Below are 15,763 nucleotides of genomic sequence, written 5' to 3'. Positions count from 1 at the left end.
ACTGACTACATGACCTCTCTGTACTCGTATAAAGTCTTTATAGATTTGTCACTACTAACTTTTAATATAGTGTGTATATCTTCACAAGATTTGGCAGTCTTTCAGTTAATATTATAAGTCTTTCACATACAAAAATCATCTACATATAAAAAATATTTTTTGTGAAGTATTTTAAATAAACTAAAAAACCATTTTTCCATGAATATATCAAGTATTTGTTTTGAATAGTCCGTGTTCCAAGTGATTTTCATGTTAAGATTAAAAATACTTTTCTTCATCTCAAAAATCTCAGATTTTATTTGTGTAACCTCTAAAACCTTCTACATACATTTCAAATGTTTATTTTCACTAAAACTTTATATTTTTTGATGTTATCTCTACCCTAACTCTATACAAGGTTTGTCAATTTGACCAATCTCATAACCACCAAAAAGACAAAATCTAAATCACCCTTTGTTTCTTTCTAGAATGACTTCAAATTGTAACATGAAACTACATTCATTTATCCTAAGTAGCTTAAAACATGTAACATTATACTACTATTTATAATTTAATTTTATTGTTTTAGTGCCCCTTGAACCATGCTCAACTACTGTTTACACCATTATAAATTGGAAATCACTTGGGAAACGTGCAGTTCACATTACACTATTAAATTACATTACTCACGAGCTACACTGAGCTGCTTGTGTGTGTGTGTGTGTGTGTGTGCCTCATGAAATATTTTTACTATATTATTATTATTATTGTGTATTTTACCTAATCTAACCTAAAGAGATCCCTATTTTGGCATTTTATTACTTATTATTTTATAAATATAAACAGGAAAAACAAGAAATAAAGTACTTAACCAATCTTCTCGTCTCTTGCTGTTGATTGTCAATGGAAGTTAACCCTACTTTTTATACTAAGGGTAGTAATGTACTAAATAATTTTTACTTAATTAAATAATGCACCAAAGAACATAGACTAATAAGATGCAAATAGTAGACAAATTCACTTGCCTCTCAAAAATATTCTGGCCAACTAACTATGCAACAAGAGCCGTTACAAATTCATCCAAGTTAGTCACTAACTTTCTCACGGGAAAGATGTTGGTACTCTTAAGTGAAATTGACATCTAAATGTTCAGAACATAATGTTATACATCATTTGATAGATGAAAACCTTGACTTTCTATTGGTTACAGATAATATATAATGAAATGTAAGAGAGCTATTAACAAATCCTGAAAGAGGATGTGACAAATGGGTTTGGTAGGAGGGGTCTGATTTTGTATCTGATAGCTCTGTAACCAAACAAATTTGAAGGCTAAAAAATTATGGTATGTCTGAGCAATAATGATTTTATAGAGAGTAATTACTTTTAATTTTGTACTTTTTCGAGGGGAGGTGAATAAAATATGGATGATGACATGCTAAGAGAAAATGTGTCATGTGGGTCACACTAGTGAAAATTCAGGATTTTGTTAAATATTGCCTTGTAGAATTAAGAATTTAAAACTTGTATACTATTAAAATATTGATTATTAGCTAAGATTTTATGCTATTCTAATTGGTATAACATAAGTTAATTTAATAAAATTTTGAATGTAAGACACTAAAACCTCATGTCATGCACAGTAAAGGGTACCTGGGGGTGATATGGTTAAAGGTTCCTTTTTCTAAAATATAGACTAAATTGTATTTTCTACAAATAAAAATAATTTAGTTCTATATAAGTAATATATATATATATATATATATATATATATATCTAGTCGAACAATAATAAATGTAAATTTTTTACCCATTAGCAAAATACTCATGAAGTACTTTGTGTGTGATAACAAACACTTTATCATGTAAGATCTGAAAATGATGTCTTAATTATTTTCTACACATCAGAATCTAGAAAATATTTTATTTTTACAGATGAATAGAATATTGAAAATTTTGCTCTTATGATGTTGGTTGAAAATATAAGTCTATTTCACATTTATATAGTTTTAAAGTGTTTATTTAGCCAATTTTGAGCAAAATTAAAGGAAAGATATGAATTTAAACAGGTTTTTATATGTTTTAAAGGTTTCACTGTAATTACATAGTACAGTACCTGTATTTACAAACAAGAGCTACATAATATTTCTCACTACAAATGACTTTGATTTTTAAAAATATTGGTAACTTAACATTCCAACATACCTTCTAGGGCCACTAAATCTTCTACTAGGTGGTTCTCCAAAATTACCATTTTCTGCAGATAAAAAGAATGAAAAACATATTCTTACTAATATCTCAATATTTAAGTAATATATTTTGAAGTTAATAATGAAAAATCCTGGTTAACATATTTACACAATAAATAAACACAAAATAATTTTATTTAAATTTTAAATGCAACCACATACCAATCTGATCACCAGGAAGTCGTCCAGGAACCATGGAAAATTCCTGAGAAAAATAAATAAATCAGTCATTGTTCTCAAAGAATATAACTTCAAACACAAAGTATAGTCAAGATATTATGTTTTTATGCTATATAAACTTGTAGTTATTTTTCTAGTAGTGATAGTCAGGTTGTGCTAGCTATTGGGAGCTCTTTTATCAGAAGGATGTCAAAGTCTTGACACTCGTTTTATCTGTGTGTTACTTTTGGAGTACCGTATTGGCATTTCTTAACTATATTTGATGGTTTGAAGATGGAAAATGGTAATACTACATCTCTCTCTCCCCCATAAAATATATATTTTAGGAATAAATTTTTTAGCTTTTCCAAATCATTATTGAAATTAAATCTGGTTGAGATCAAGCGTCAAATTAAGCCTGACGTGTTACTTTTTGTAGGCTGTCAATTCAAGAAAGTTATTATTTCATGTAATAGTTATATTGTGTCTTGTGTGATCTTGTGTATAAAAGACTACCTTGCAAATGTCACATGAAGCAGAAATATTTCTGCTTTCCAGTTATTTTTTCTGACTTGTCAGTTACAGTATAATTGTATATCAGGAAACAGTTTTAGAACATTCAGAAGATTCTTTACTTCCGAGGAGAGCAATTTGTTTCTATCCTGACCAAAACTTTCTGTTGAAGTTTGATCTGTGCTTTAACCTTTTATCTGTTCCTTTTACTGACCATACGAGCCATCTTTACTTGTTTTAATACATTTTGTATATTTCTTAATTTTCGTTTAACTGCAATACTTCTACCACTATGATAATAAACTGCATCCTTCGATTTCCTATGCTTACAATAAATGAATTGTCAATGTTGCAGTCTTGTGTAATAAGAGTAATAATGGATCCTCACTTTAACTGCCTATGGATTGCAGTACATTTTTCCATTTTGATAAATAGAGTTTTCATATGTCTCATTTGAAGCCTCAGGAGACTGCATTGGTCTTATGCTTTCTGCATATTCTAAAAGAAATATTATGTAGATATAGGTAACTAAGTGGTTATAGGTTGTTTTTTTACCATTTATTTTTATTTCAATATTGCTCTTATGTTTTATTGATGTCAAATGTTTCCTTCTTTATGGTTCCTGTTGGGTTGCATATTTTAGTCATCATAGATACAAGGAGCTCTTTACATTATCAGAGTGATCTGATGTATATTCGTATTACAACTAGTTTTCTGCACTGCATCTCCCAAGTGCCAAGGTATCTGATTTTATGCTGGTTACATCCACTAAATTACTAGAGGTGTTTACATATAGTCTAGATGCTTACCACATTTTATATAGCTTTCATTACCACAATTACCAAGTTATTTAACTATTTTATGCTGGTTACATCCACTAAATTACTAGAGTGGTGTTTACATACACTCTAGATGCTTACCACATTTTATATAGCTTTCATTACTACAATTACCAAGTTATTTAACTGATTTTATGCTGGTTACATCCACTAAATTACTAGAGTGGTGTTTACATATAGTCTAGATGCTTACCACATTTTATATAGCTTTCATTACCACAATTACCAAGTTATTTAACTGTTTTTATACTCATTACATCCTATCTTATTAGGGAAGTCTAATGTGTAATTTAGACATTTGGCATATATAAGCTAGCTTCCCTTACCCCAACTACAAATATATTTATCTGCTTTCATGCTCGTTATATCCTTTACACTATCAGTATTTGAATACCGAATTTATCTTTTACCTTCAAAAGATTCACGTTTCTGCTCTCCCCATTAGTTTACGATAATATAATTCATTTTAATAAGAAACACGACAAAATTCAGAATTTTTAGGCATTTTGATACAAGAAACATCGAACATGTATTTCCCAAGCTCTTGAAGTTTAAATAGGTTTCATTCCTATAGAAATAGTAGGAAATCCAAATACGTGAAAATAATATTGAATTTTATTGTTGTTTCATTATAATAAGCAGTGCAAATGAAGTAAATGGTTCAGAGAACCAATGTACATTTTAAGTGTAAAAAATGTTTCTATTTCTAAGAAACCTTGTCAATGTATTTATCACTGGTATATATCTAATGGGTGAATATGTGATTTTTAAGTGTGATATAATGCACGATAACATCCAACTTTATTTTGATAGTGAATTGGCTGCTTGCATCTTGATTACTTAGAAGTGTTGGGAAACTGTGCAGTTTGAGTAAATGAAGTGGCCCAATTTTGAACAGGAAAATCATTATTGAGTTTTTCCATAAACATGCTGTAAGGTGATGAAAACAGAATTTTTGGTAGCTCAATGTTGAAAGTATGCTGTAGTTACTATGAACAGGAGAGTTTCATAATGATACATATATTAACTCTCTTGTTACAAGCTTGTTTGATTGACCTAGAAAATTACCCCAAATTAGAGTTCCATACAATAGCTTCTGATATGTTTTGTGCATTTTTACAAAATTTCACAGCTTTCAGTAATCATTAAGTCTTAAGTAGACAATAAAATCAGAATTTTTGATGAAGTATTTTCACTAAAAATATCTCCATGAATGTATGGAGTCAAAGTGTTGACTACTCCCCATACAAAGTGATATTCACGTTAATATTAAAAATGCTTTTCTTCATCTGAAAAATCTCAAGTTTTATTTGCATGATCTCTCAAACATCCTAAATAAAGTTGAAACGTTTTTTTTTTCAGTAAAACTTTATACTTTATATGTTATTTTCTCTACCCTAACTCTATACAAGGTTGGTCAATTTGACAGACATTGTAACTATGAAAATATATCTACATAAATCTAAATTACCATTTCTTCTTTCTAGAATGACTTCAAACTGTAATATGAAACTACATTTGTTTATCCTAAATAGCTTTAAGTTCCTAACAGTAAGCATCTGTTTAAATTTAAATTTTATTGCTCTTTGAACCATGTGTAACTAATATTCCCACCATTAAACAATGCACAGCCTACCCATGAGTTGCTCGAGAAGTACTGTGTGAAAAAATATCATTATTCATTTTAACTTATCAAACCTAAAAAGTTTCTAATTTTTACATTTTAGTCATTTTTATAATAATAAATAAAGAATACATATGAAAAACAAGAAATATAGCACTAACTTGAGTCGTCTTTTTTTTTCCCTGTTGACTATTGATGAAACTTAACCCTACTTTTTTACACTAATGGTAGTACTGCACTAAATAAGTTTTTATTTAATTAAGTAATGCACCAAATAACAGAATAATACTGGACAAAAAAGCAGACAATGTCCCATAACTATTACAATTTTTCTGGCTTTCTAACGATGCAGCAAGAGCAGTTCGAAATTCAGGTAAGCTCAATGCGTTTCCCATGGGAATAGATAGAAATGGGAGCAAAACTGACAATCCTCTGTACAGCAAATAATGTAATATACTATGTCAATTAATAAATGAAAATCTTGGCTTTCTATTGGTTGTGAATAGTATAGTATTTAACATCAGAGAGAACTACTGGAAAATTTTGGAAGAGAGGATGTGACAAATGGGCGTGTAAGAGGCGTTTGGTTGTCTATTTCATGGCTCCATTACCAAATAGATTAAAGGCTATGAAAATTAAACTTTGTCTGAGCAATGAAAATATTATAATTAGTAATTTACATTAAATTTCGTACTTCTCAGAGGGGTAGTAAATAAATTACAGAAGAGGGGATGCTTTGAGAGCAAATGTCATAATTCTTATACTAGTGGAAATTCAGGATATTTTTAAAATATTGCCTTATAAAATTAAGAACTTAAAACTTGTATAATACTAAAATTTTTATTATTAGCTATGTTTTTATGCCAAGGTTATTCGTATACCACGATAATAAAGTTGTTTAATCTAATTTTGAATGTAACTCACTAAAACCTTGTGATATGTGCAGTAAAAGATGGCCATAGCAAGATAGTTAATAGGTGTGTGCAGTATGTTTAGCTGCAATTGGTTTCTATAATATTCAATAACGTACCCACAAATACCACACTTATCTACTTCAGTTACAAGATAAAACTTTTTATTTTATGTAATATATACTTCATAAATAAATTATCAAAAATATCAAATAATTAACAATATAACTTCAACATTTTCTGCATGTATCTCTTCGTTTGTTTTTATTTCGTGGAAATGTAGCACAATATAGTCTTTGTTACAGAAAGTGTTTAAGTGAATTTCTAGAAACATGACAATTATTCTATAAGAAAAGCTTTGTACATGTATTATGTTACCTGGTCATCAGGAGAGCAAGGTGATGTTTTGTTTACATTTTGAGCTGTCTGTTTGGTATTAGGAAAAGCTAATTTAACTCTGTCAGTCCTGCCTTCTCTTATAGCTTCATTTCTATTCCTTTCTTCACGCCATCCATGATAAGATGGATGGATATTGTCTGTTGCTTGACAGCCATCAGGTGAAATAGATCTTCTCTTTCTTCCAGAACTTGAAACATCTAGTGGATAATATTAAGATAATAAGGACTAGATACAGTTTGAAAATATAAGAAATAATTAATAACAAAGCTATGAAATTCTACACAGATATTTAGTGTTTGAATGCTTGTAATAGGGGTGGGATGTGGACTTTTCATAAAACTAAAGCTTTAACCAAAATGTTCAAAAATAAAACAGGATAGTACTTATTACTCAGAAATATATAGGTAAATTCAACTAATAAACTTTAAAAGCTTTTATTTCTATCATAAATATGTTAATGCTTTACTTTGTAATATATTCAATATCTTAAACATCCCTGTGCCCAGAAAAATATACTTGTCCTAAGATATTAATTAGTATTAGACCTATCATATCTTTAGACATACATTCTAATCTAGCCCCTTAGGGATTTTCAAATATTAGAAGAGCGTATTATAATAATAGTATTCCAATCACACTATATTTGTCATATCCATTGCTGACGCTGTGTTTCACTAATTCCAAAGCTCACAAGGGCAGCTGAAACACAACAAACACAATAATAGTCAGAACACTTTATTTAAGCTATGGATATGACAAACACAGTGGGGCTAAAATTATTTCTATACACTCTTTTAATTCTTGAAAATCATTAAGGGAATAGATAAGGAATGTATGTTTAAAAATATAATAGGTCTAATACTAATGTCTTATGACAAGTGCAATGAGTTATAATCATGCTCTCCCAGCTTGTAAAAGGCATTAACACCATAAAAAAGTGTCATACATGCACAGTTTTAATTTTATATATTGTAAATAATGAACATTTCTATAAATAAAATATGTAGTACATGACTGACCCATGTACTACAGTTTACCAGAATACTCAAAAATTACAGTCCCTCTGAAACTGAGATTCATGACCTTTCAATTTTACTCAGCTTTCTGTTGCCAATGTATAAAGTTTTTCAAAATTCAAGTTGATTTTTAAAATTCAAATGGTTCATTACTGTCACAAACCAGTGACTCACTAATTACTCCAAATATATGTAAAGATTTAACTGTGTAACATGCTTTTAATAACAAACTTCTGCATATTAGTTATTCATTTCCAGTCATCAACTTCTGTAGTAAATTGTCTTTATTGCATGCAAGGCATACAACAGTTCCTTTATCCAAAAACATCTACAGACCATGAAATCTGTGATGTTGGTCACTAAACAGTGTGTAACTTTCCTACTGTAAAGATTCACATACACACTTTCCTCATTTTATTCCAAAATATACAGCTTCATAAAATGTGGATGTTGAATTTTTGAGAATTTAACAATATTTTCATTAATAACAACTATTTTTCTTGTATGATCTCTCTGGAGTTCTTTAACTGCAGTTTTGAGTTTCTGAGTACCCAAAAAGGATAGTTTTCTTATCACCTGTCTAATATAAATGAAGCTCAATCTCCCCATTATGTTTTTAAGAAAACGGAATATGTTGAAAAAAAAAACAGTTATAAAATTCATACGCCTGACCACTTATCTGTTCACCTTCTATTTTAAATGTAAGCAAATAAAGGAACTAAATAATTGTTGTTTGATGCATAAAGTAGATATATATGTTTGCCAACTAATGTTACAAAAGTATATTAAGAACAAATACTAGACTCAAAATGTTTGGTCTTTTTATATCTAAAAAAAAGTTATTTTCCAAGACTGGAGAAGTGATTACAGTCTGTCTTTAAAGGTATGACTAAGCAGAGTATAATCTTAATCTCAACTGTGATATTTACTTAAAAGTGAAATATTTTTTGGATTGGATTAACAGCATACCTGTCTAAAGTGGGAGAAACAAAATGGTACAATAAATTCTGTTATATTTTCATTTAACACAGTAAAAGAAAGTTCAAAATGTCAAGAAAAGGAGCATGAAAGCATCGAAGATTATTCTCATTAGCCACAGTGAAAGTCACTTCTTAAAAAATTAACTCTTGATTTTCTAATCAATGTTTATTATTAAATGGAAGATGAAGAATATATAAGAGGGAGGTTAACCCTATTTTTCCCCTCTTCACAAATCTTCAAGGTGTTTCAGAGGGATGATTGTTTACGACTGAAGTACAGAATTAACTGGAGCTGTGGAAGTATCCGAGTTAATGCATTGTCACAGAGGTTACAAAATGTAGCTGGTCTTTCCATTGCTTTTTTTAATACAGTTAATATTGATGTTTTGAATCTCAAGCACCTCTACACTGAACCCAAGCTACACACGTAGCTGTACACAATGAAAATGCAGGCTGTGTTTATGAAAACAGCTTGCTCAAATAAATTCTGCACAAGGTATGGGATTCCAAGAAGATGGAGGAGTTGACAACTATGTATCTAGAAAAACAGATTTGTAATCTAACTATCTAATTCCAGAATTTTCTCACTGACTGAACTGCTTTTCTCTGTGGAATAGCTAGGTGACCTTACTTGTAATTTATACATTTTGATGTAGCGTTTAAACTAAGGCACTATTTTTCATTTTATTTTACAGGTTCTCTGTCTTTAGTGAGAGTCCACTAAACCATTTTGCAATTTTTGATTTCAAGACTTATTCATTTTATTGATAATGAAAGATATGCAATGAATCATAATTATAATTATCATATGTGTGTGGTTGGAATACTTTTACCAAACACTCTTCAAGACTAGATAAATAATGTAGTTTAACAATGTAATAGGCCTAATACTAATGTCTTAAAACAAGCATAATTATAATCATTCTTCAATGGCTTGTAAAAGACATGCACCATAACATTGAGCATAATGTTTGTTCTGATTTCATAATTACAAAGCCTCAGAAATCTAAGAACTTGAAAACAGCAAGTTAACTTTATACAGTATTGTTTTTTCTTTATCAAAATCTTGAAAATATTATGCAATTTTCTGATTTCTAGTTTAGATTTCAAAATACCTCAATAAAATGTGTTAAAATAATGCTTGTTATTGTGCCTACTACTACAAAGTGTGAAGGAAACTTCAGTTTTATCAATCTCTACAAAACACTTAGAACAAGCCTTACCCAAGAATAAATACCAACACTAATGCCCATAAGAGTTTAAGCAAGAAGATGCAAATGAACAATGACAGATTCTTACTTATGTTGGCACGTAACTGAAGAGACAGGCTATCTTGGACACTTTTTGAATGTGCAGTTACACACCACTTATAGGTTTTTTAACATTTATTTTTATTTCTCTATGTTTTGTCTTTGCTCATACTTAAATTACATTTTAAGATTTGATATTTTCACTTAATTGTTTTGTGGTTACTGACAACTTCTGCCGACTTACATATGATATTAAGTAATTTTGTTAATTTTTTACTAATTTACATATATATATACACACACATACATAAATATATGTAACTAACTTACACATCATTAAGAAACAAAAAAATATAAAATGATCATACACAACCATTGCAAATTAATGTATAACAGAGTAAGAAGTTATTCAAGAGAAAATTTACCTTTCAGGGTGTGAAAAAATTCAGTACTTCAACTAAAAATAAAATGATGTTCTGATCTTCTGTTTTGTAACCTGTCTTGTGAGATACGAGTTAGAACTAAGACTGCCGTATCTTCGGCACTGTTGTGGATAGGCGAGATGAAGCGTCTTGGTACAAGGCAGTCTTTATTACCATCACAAATGTTTGCAAGTCCTATCCCCTAACTGTCTTGATATTTCTTTAATGTTTGAAGACTACCATTTAATGTAGTGGTTACAACACATGACACACGTGATATACAAATAAAGTTACCCTTAACATGGTCAAATGTAATTTTGTGTATATAAAGTTATTGTGTAATCCATATTCTTACGTATAAGACATATACTGCACTGACAGTTTTGTAGCAGGTAACAGACCCGTGTCAGTTGAGTATACCTAATAGTTTTAAATTCCTGTCATGTTTGAAAGAAAAAAAAGGGGAGGGTTAGTAAAAATGTTGGTAGAAGATGCATCACTATTTAAAAGAGTGTACTAATTCTGTATAATACTGGTAATATGATTGCTGAAAGAATGGTAAGGTAAGCTAAAAGGTATTCTGTTTGTTTTAAGTTTATAGAAATATATTATAGTCTGTATATGAATCCTCCAAGATGTTACTCTTGATCTTTTAAATGGCATTAAACCTCTTTCAACAAGCATCTTTTTCTGTGCATATCCTGAGGTTTTAGCGAGTTACATTCAAACTACTATCTTTTCATGGTACATCAATAAATATAGCATAAAAACATGGCTAATAATCCATATTTTAATGATATACAAGTTTTAAATTCTTTTTTTTTCTAAGGCTATATAAAAAAAAAACTGGAATTTCCCCTAGTATGAGAATTGTGACATTTTGCTCTGTAGGCATACCCTCTTCACTAATTTATTTACCACCCCTCAATATAATACTCTCAATGCTCAGGGAAAGCCTAATTAACAGTGTTTTCAATCTTATTTGGTTACAGAATTATGAAATAGACAACAAGTACCCTCTTGTCACACCCACCTGTCACATCCTCTCTTTCAGAAATTACTAATAGTTCTTTCTGACATTCAATGCTAGTAGTATTTATAACCATTAAAGAGCCAACGTTTTCATCTATCAAATTATCTATTATCTTACGTTGTTTTCTATAAAGAGATTTGTCAATTTAGCTTTCAGTTCAAACTTGATTCCTTCAGGAAACACATCAAGGAGCTTAGATGAAGTCTTAACAGCTCTTGTCGCATAGTTAGAAAGTTAGAAAAGGTGATAGCTATGGGATATTGTCTGCTTTTTGCATGTGTTATTGTGTTCTTTGGTGCATTATTCAATTAAACAAAAAATTATTTAGTGCAACACTACCATTAGTATAAAGAAGTAGATTAAGTGTTATCTACAAGTATCAGCAGCAGCTGATAAAAAAAAAAAAGAAAGAAAAAGAAGAGGCGAATCAGGTAAATACTTTTTCTTGTCTTCCATGTGTATACTTCATTATTATATAAAGTTACTAAGATGTAAAAATAGGAACCATTCATGTTAGTATGTTAGTCAAGGTTAGATTAAGTGAAATAAATAATAATTATATAATAAAATTTTTTTTCATAAAGTATGCTCACGAGTAGCTCGTACATAGTGAAATTCAACAGCATAACACGAGATGCACGTTTGCCAAGTGATTTATAACTTATAATGGTGCAAATAGTAGTTAAACAGGGTTAAAAGAGCAAGAAAATAATAAAATTTAAGTATAAATAGACGTGTACTGTTACGAGTTTAAAGCTATTTAGGATAAACAAATGTATTTACATATTACAATTTGAAGTCATTCTTGAAAGATAAAAAAAAGTAATTCAGATTTATTTTGATTTGGGGAGGGGGAGTTTACGAGGTCAGTCAAATTGACCAACCTCGTATAAAGTTAGGGTAGAAAAAATAACAGATAAGATATAAAGTTTTACTGAAAAACAAGTTTGAAATATATTTAGAAGGTTTTTGAGAGCATGGAAATAAATTTAAGATTTTTGAGACGAATAAAAGTATTTTTAATCTTAACATGGAAATACTTAGCATTCAAACTAGTATTTTAAAATACTGTATATACATTCATGGACAAAATATTTTGTAAAAACACTTTATTAAAAAATCAGATTTTTTGTGTGCAAAAACGTTATGATATGGAAACTATCTTTTCATGGTACACCAATAAATATAGCATAAAAACAGTACCCTCTTGCCACACCCACCTGTCCCATCCTCTCTTTCAGAAATTACTAATAGTTCTCTCTGACATTCAATGCTGTAGTATTTATAACCATTAAAGAGGCAATGTTTTCATCTATCAAATGATCTATTATTTTACATTGAGGAGGTTCATGGCACATGAAGGAAATTCATTATACTGAATCAGATCTTGTGAGACTTCTTTGATATATTGTTAATGGAGATGCAGAGGGTTTTAGAAACTATTTTTGGTTAGTTGTCTCTTACATTCTTCAATGAACAAATCTATTATGAAAATAATTATGGCTCCTTTTCTGTCAGCAGGCTTGTCAGTGTGCATTTTGAAGGATTTTACAGTTTCATGTTCTTGTTTTGAAGTGTTGGGTTTTATATTTATGTTTCTGAAATTTCAAGTATTAAATTGGGCCCCTCTGTGGTTAATAAAAGTTCTCTTACTGGTGGGTTAATGTCCGATTTAGTTTTACATGTAAAAAGATCTGATATGTATATATTACAATATTGCACAGTACAATGGTCACCTATACTATATACATTTTTTTTTTCAGATTTGTTTCCTGTATTTACTGGTACATTCAATTTTCAATGTTCTATGTATACATATCTCTTTGTTTTAACAGTCTCTTATTTATGCTATGTACTTGTTCAGCTCCATCCCATAAACCATACGTTTATACCTTTAACAAGTGGACATGTTACCACAGAGCTGAGTACGTCAAATTAAAGCAGTTTTGAAAACAAAAATCAGTAAGTCACTTAACAACCACAGCTGATATATAGTCACAGTGAAATGGCATATATCAAAATTATGTTTTAACATTGTTTGGGTTTCGTAGGTAGCGTGATGCTGCCAAAAATTAATCTCTGACATCATAAAGATGCGATGTGTTCAGATCAAGAATTTAGAATTTCCAAGATGGTAATATCCATTGTATTTAATAACATATAAAATCAAAGGAATATGGATCAACTTGGGAGGGGATCTTGAACAGATGTGGGAAGCATTTAGGGAAAAATTGATATGCATACAGAACATGTATATTCCCCACAGATAAAAAAGGACATCGGAGCAGAATAAGCCAGTATTGTTTAGTAAAAGCTTAAGATATCATATTAGGGATAAACATAATAAATTCAAGAAACCTAAACTTACTGGAAACAATAGGAACTTGGAGGACTATAGGACTATGAGAGTGAGATTAAAGAACATGAAATGTAAATAACTAATAAAACTTTTATAATTAGTTATTTAGTAGTATCAAATTATCTAATGCTTTTCATATATCAGTTGATCGGTCAGTCAAAAAAAATTTTGATTTAAAGCATAATATTTTGTATCTATTTTCAGTTATTCACTGCTTTATAACATGTGGTCAAGTAATGTTTGGTTTGAGTTGTTTTGAATTTTGTGCAAAGCTATCTGCTAGCCATCCTTAATTTAGTAGTGTAAGACTAGAGGGAAGGCAGCTAATCATCACCACCCACCACCAATTCTTGGGCTACTCTATTACCAACTAATAGTGGGATTGACAGTCAACTAATAATGCCCCACGGCTGAAAGGGCGAGCATGTTTGTTGTGATGGGGATTCAAACCCGCAACCCACAGATTGCTTGTCGAGCACTCTAACCATCTGGCCATGCCATCAAGAGAGCTGGTTAAAAGGAAGTTAAAAGGGCAAAAACTGTATACAAAAAGAACGTTGGCTGAGAGAGTTAAATCAAACAATAAGGAATTCTTTGGATATATGATACGTGAGCTAAATGTTAGGTTGAGGATTGGGCCTCTTAAAAATGATAGTGGGGAGCTGATCTCAGAACATTATGAGATGGTAAACTTATTAAATTATATGTTCTCTTCAGTTTTTATGAAGGAAGATACATACAAGTGTTATGCCTCAATTTCTGCACTTAATGTATATGGAAATTGATGTAAAATATATCATTTTAAGTTCTGAAATTGTAAGAGAAAAGTTGGGAAACCTTAAAATTGATAAATCCACTGGACCAGACAACTTTTATCCTAGAGTTTTAAAAGAACTTAATGATTTTATTTGTGAACCACTATCTATTATTTTATATAGGTTATTGAGTAGTGGAAGATTATTAGAAGATTGGAAGTTGGTTTATGTTAGTCCAATATTTAAAGGAGATGATAAACATTGTCCAGAAAATTATAGGCCAGTTAGTTTTACATCAGAAGTTGGAAAGATTTTGGAAAGTGTGATTAAAGATGCATTACAGAGTCATTTAAATTAGTTTGATACAGTGTCAAAGAGCCAGCATGGTTTAACAAATCTTCTGACATTCTTTGAGGATGTTACTGCAAGAGTTGATGAAGGAAAAACTGTGGATTTGGTTTACCTTGAGTTTCACAAAGCATTTGATAATGTGCCTCACAAAAGACTTGTTACAAAAACTAAATCTGAGGGATATGTTATTAAATTGGATAGAAAATTGGCTGAAGAGTAAAAAGCAGACAGTAGTAATAAATGGAGTTAGATCACAGTTACAAGCAGTGTGCCTCAGGGCTCTGTGTTGGGTCCTCTGCCTTTTATGATTTATATTAATGATATTGACTCTGGAATGACTAAAAACTTTTGTAGTTTGTTGATGACATTAAGATTTTTGGGGTGGCTAACTGTATCAAAGATGCTGCAGATTTACTGGGAGATTTAGATCATTTGATGCATCAGGCCAATATGTGGCAGATGATGTTTTACTATCCAAAATGTAATGTGATGCAAGTAGGTTTTCACAATTCAAATTATTGTTACAATTTAAATGGGAATACGTTAAATACTGAAGAAAAAGATCTTTGTGTTGTGACTGAAAAATCACTTAAGTCATCTAAACAGTGTATTGTAGCTAGCAATATGGCTAATAGGATTTTGGGTAGCATCTATAAAAATATTGAATATAAGATAAGGGATATTATTGTTTCACTGTATAGATCACTTGTAAAGCCTCATTTAAAGTACTGTGTACAGTTTCGGTCTCACTTCCTCAAGAAGGACATTGAATTGTTGGAGACGGTTCAGAGAAGACCCACTAGGATATGTGGGATTGTCCTATGAGGAGAGACTAAAATCTCTAAACTTCTTTTCTCTGAAGAGGAGAAGAGTCACAGAGGATTTGATTGACGTGTTTAAAATAACTAAGGGTATTGATAATATA

The 15,763-nt window shown here is 30.3% G+C and overlaps 1 protein-coding gene across 1 annotated transcript in view; it reads right to left on the bottom strand.

The window, feature by feature from the left end:
• The window catches only part of LOC106463033 (serine/threonine-protein kinase unc-51-like), a 149,148-nt gene that overhangs the window by 62,918 nt on the left and 70,467 nt on the right, over positions 1–15,763 (bottom strand). Inside the window, exons 11-13 of the mRNA XM_013923003.2 lie at positions 6,652–6,869; positions 2,390–2,432; positions 2,184–2,235 (exon numbers count right to left, since the gene is read on the bottom strand). Of these exons, the coding sequence (XP_013778457.2) occupies positions 2,184–2,235; positions 2,390–2,432; positions 6,652–6,869 (313 nt within the window). The remainder of the gene's footprint in view (positions 1–2,183; positions 2,236–2,389; positions 2,433–6,651; positions 6,870–15,763) is intronic.

Source organism: Limulus polyphemus, unplaced genomic scaffold (assembly GCF_000517525.1).
Source record: "Limulus polyphemus unplaced genomic scaffold, Limulus_polyphemus-2.1.2 Scaffold1308, whole genome shotgun sequence".
Lineage (NCBI taxonomy): Eukaryota > Metazoa > Arthropoda > Merostomata > Xiphosura > Limulidae > Limulus > Limulus polyphemus.
The sequence above is the reverse complement of the archived record's forward strand: the minus strand, read 5'-3'. Positions and strand labels throughout refer to the sequence as shown.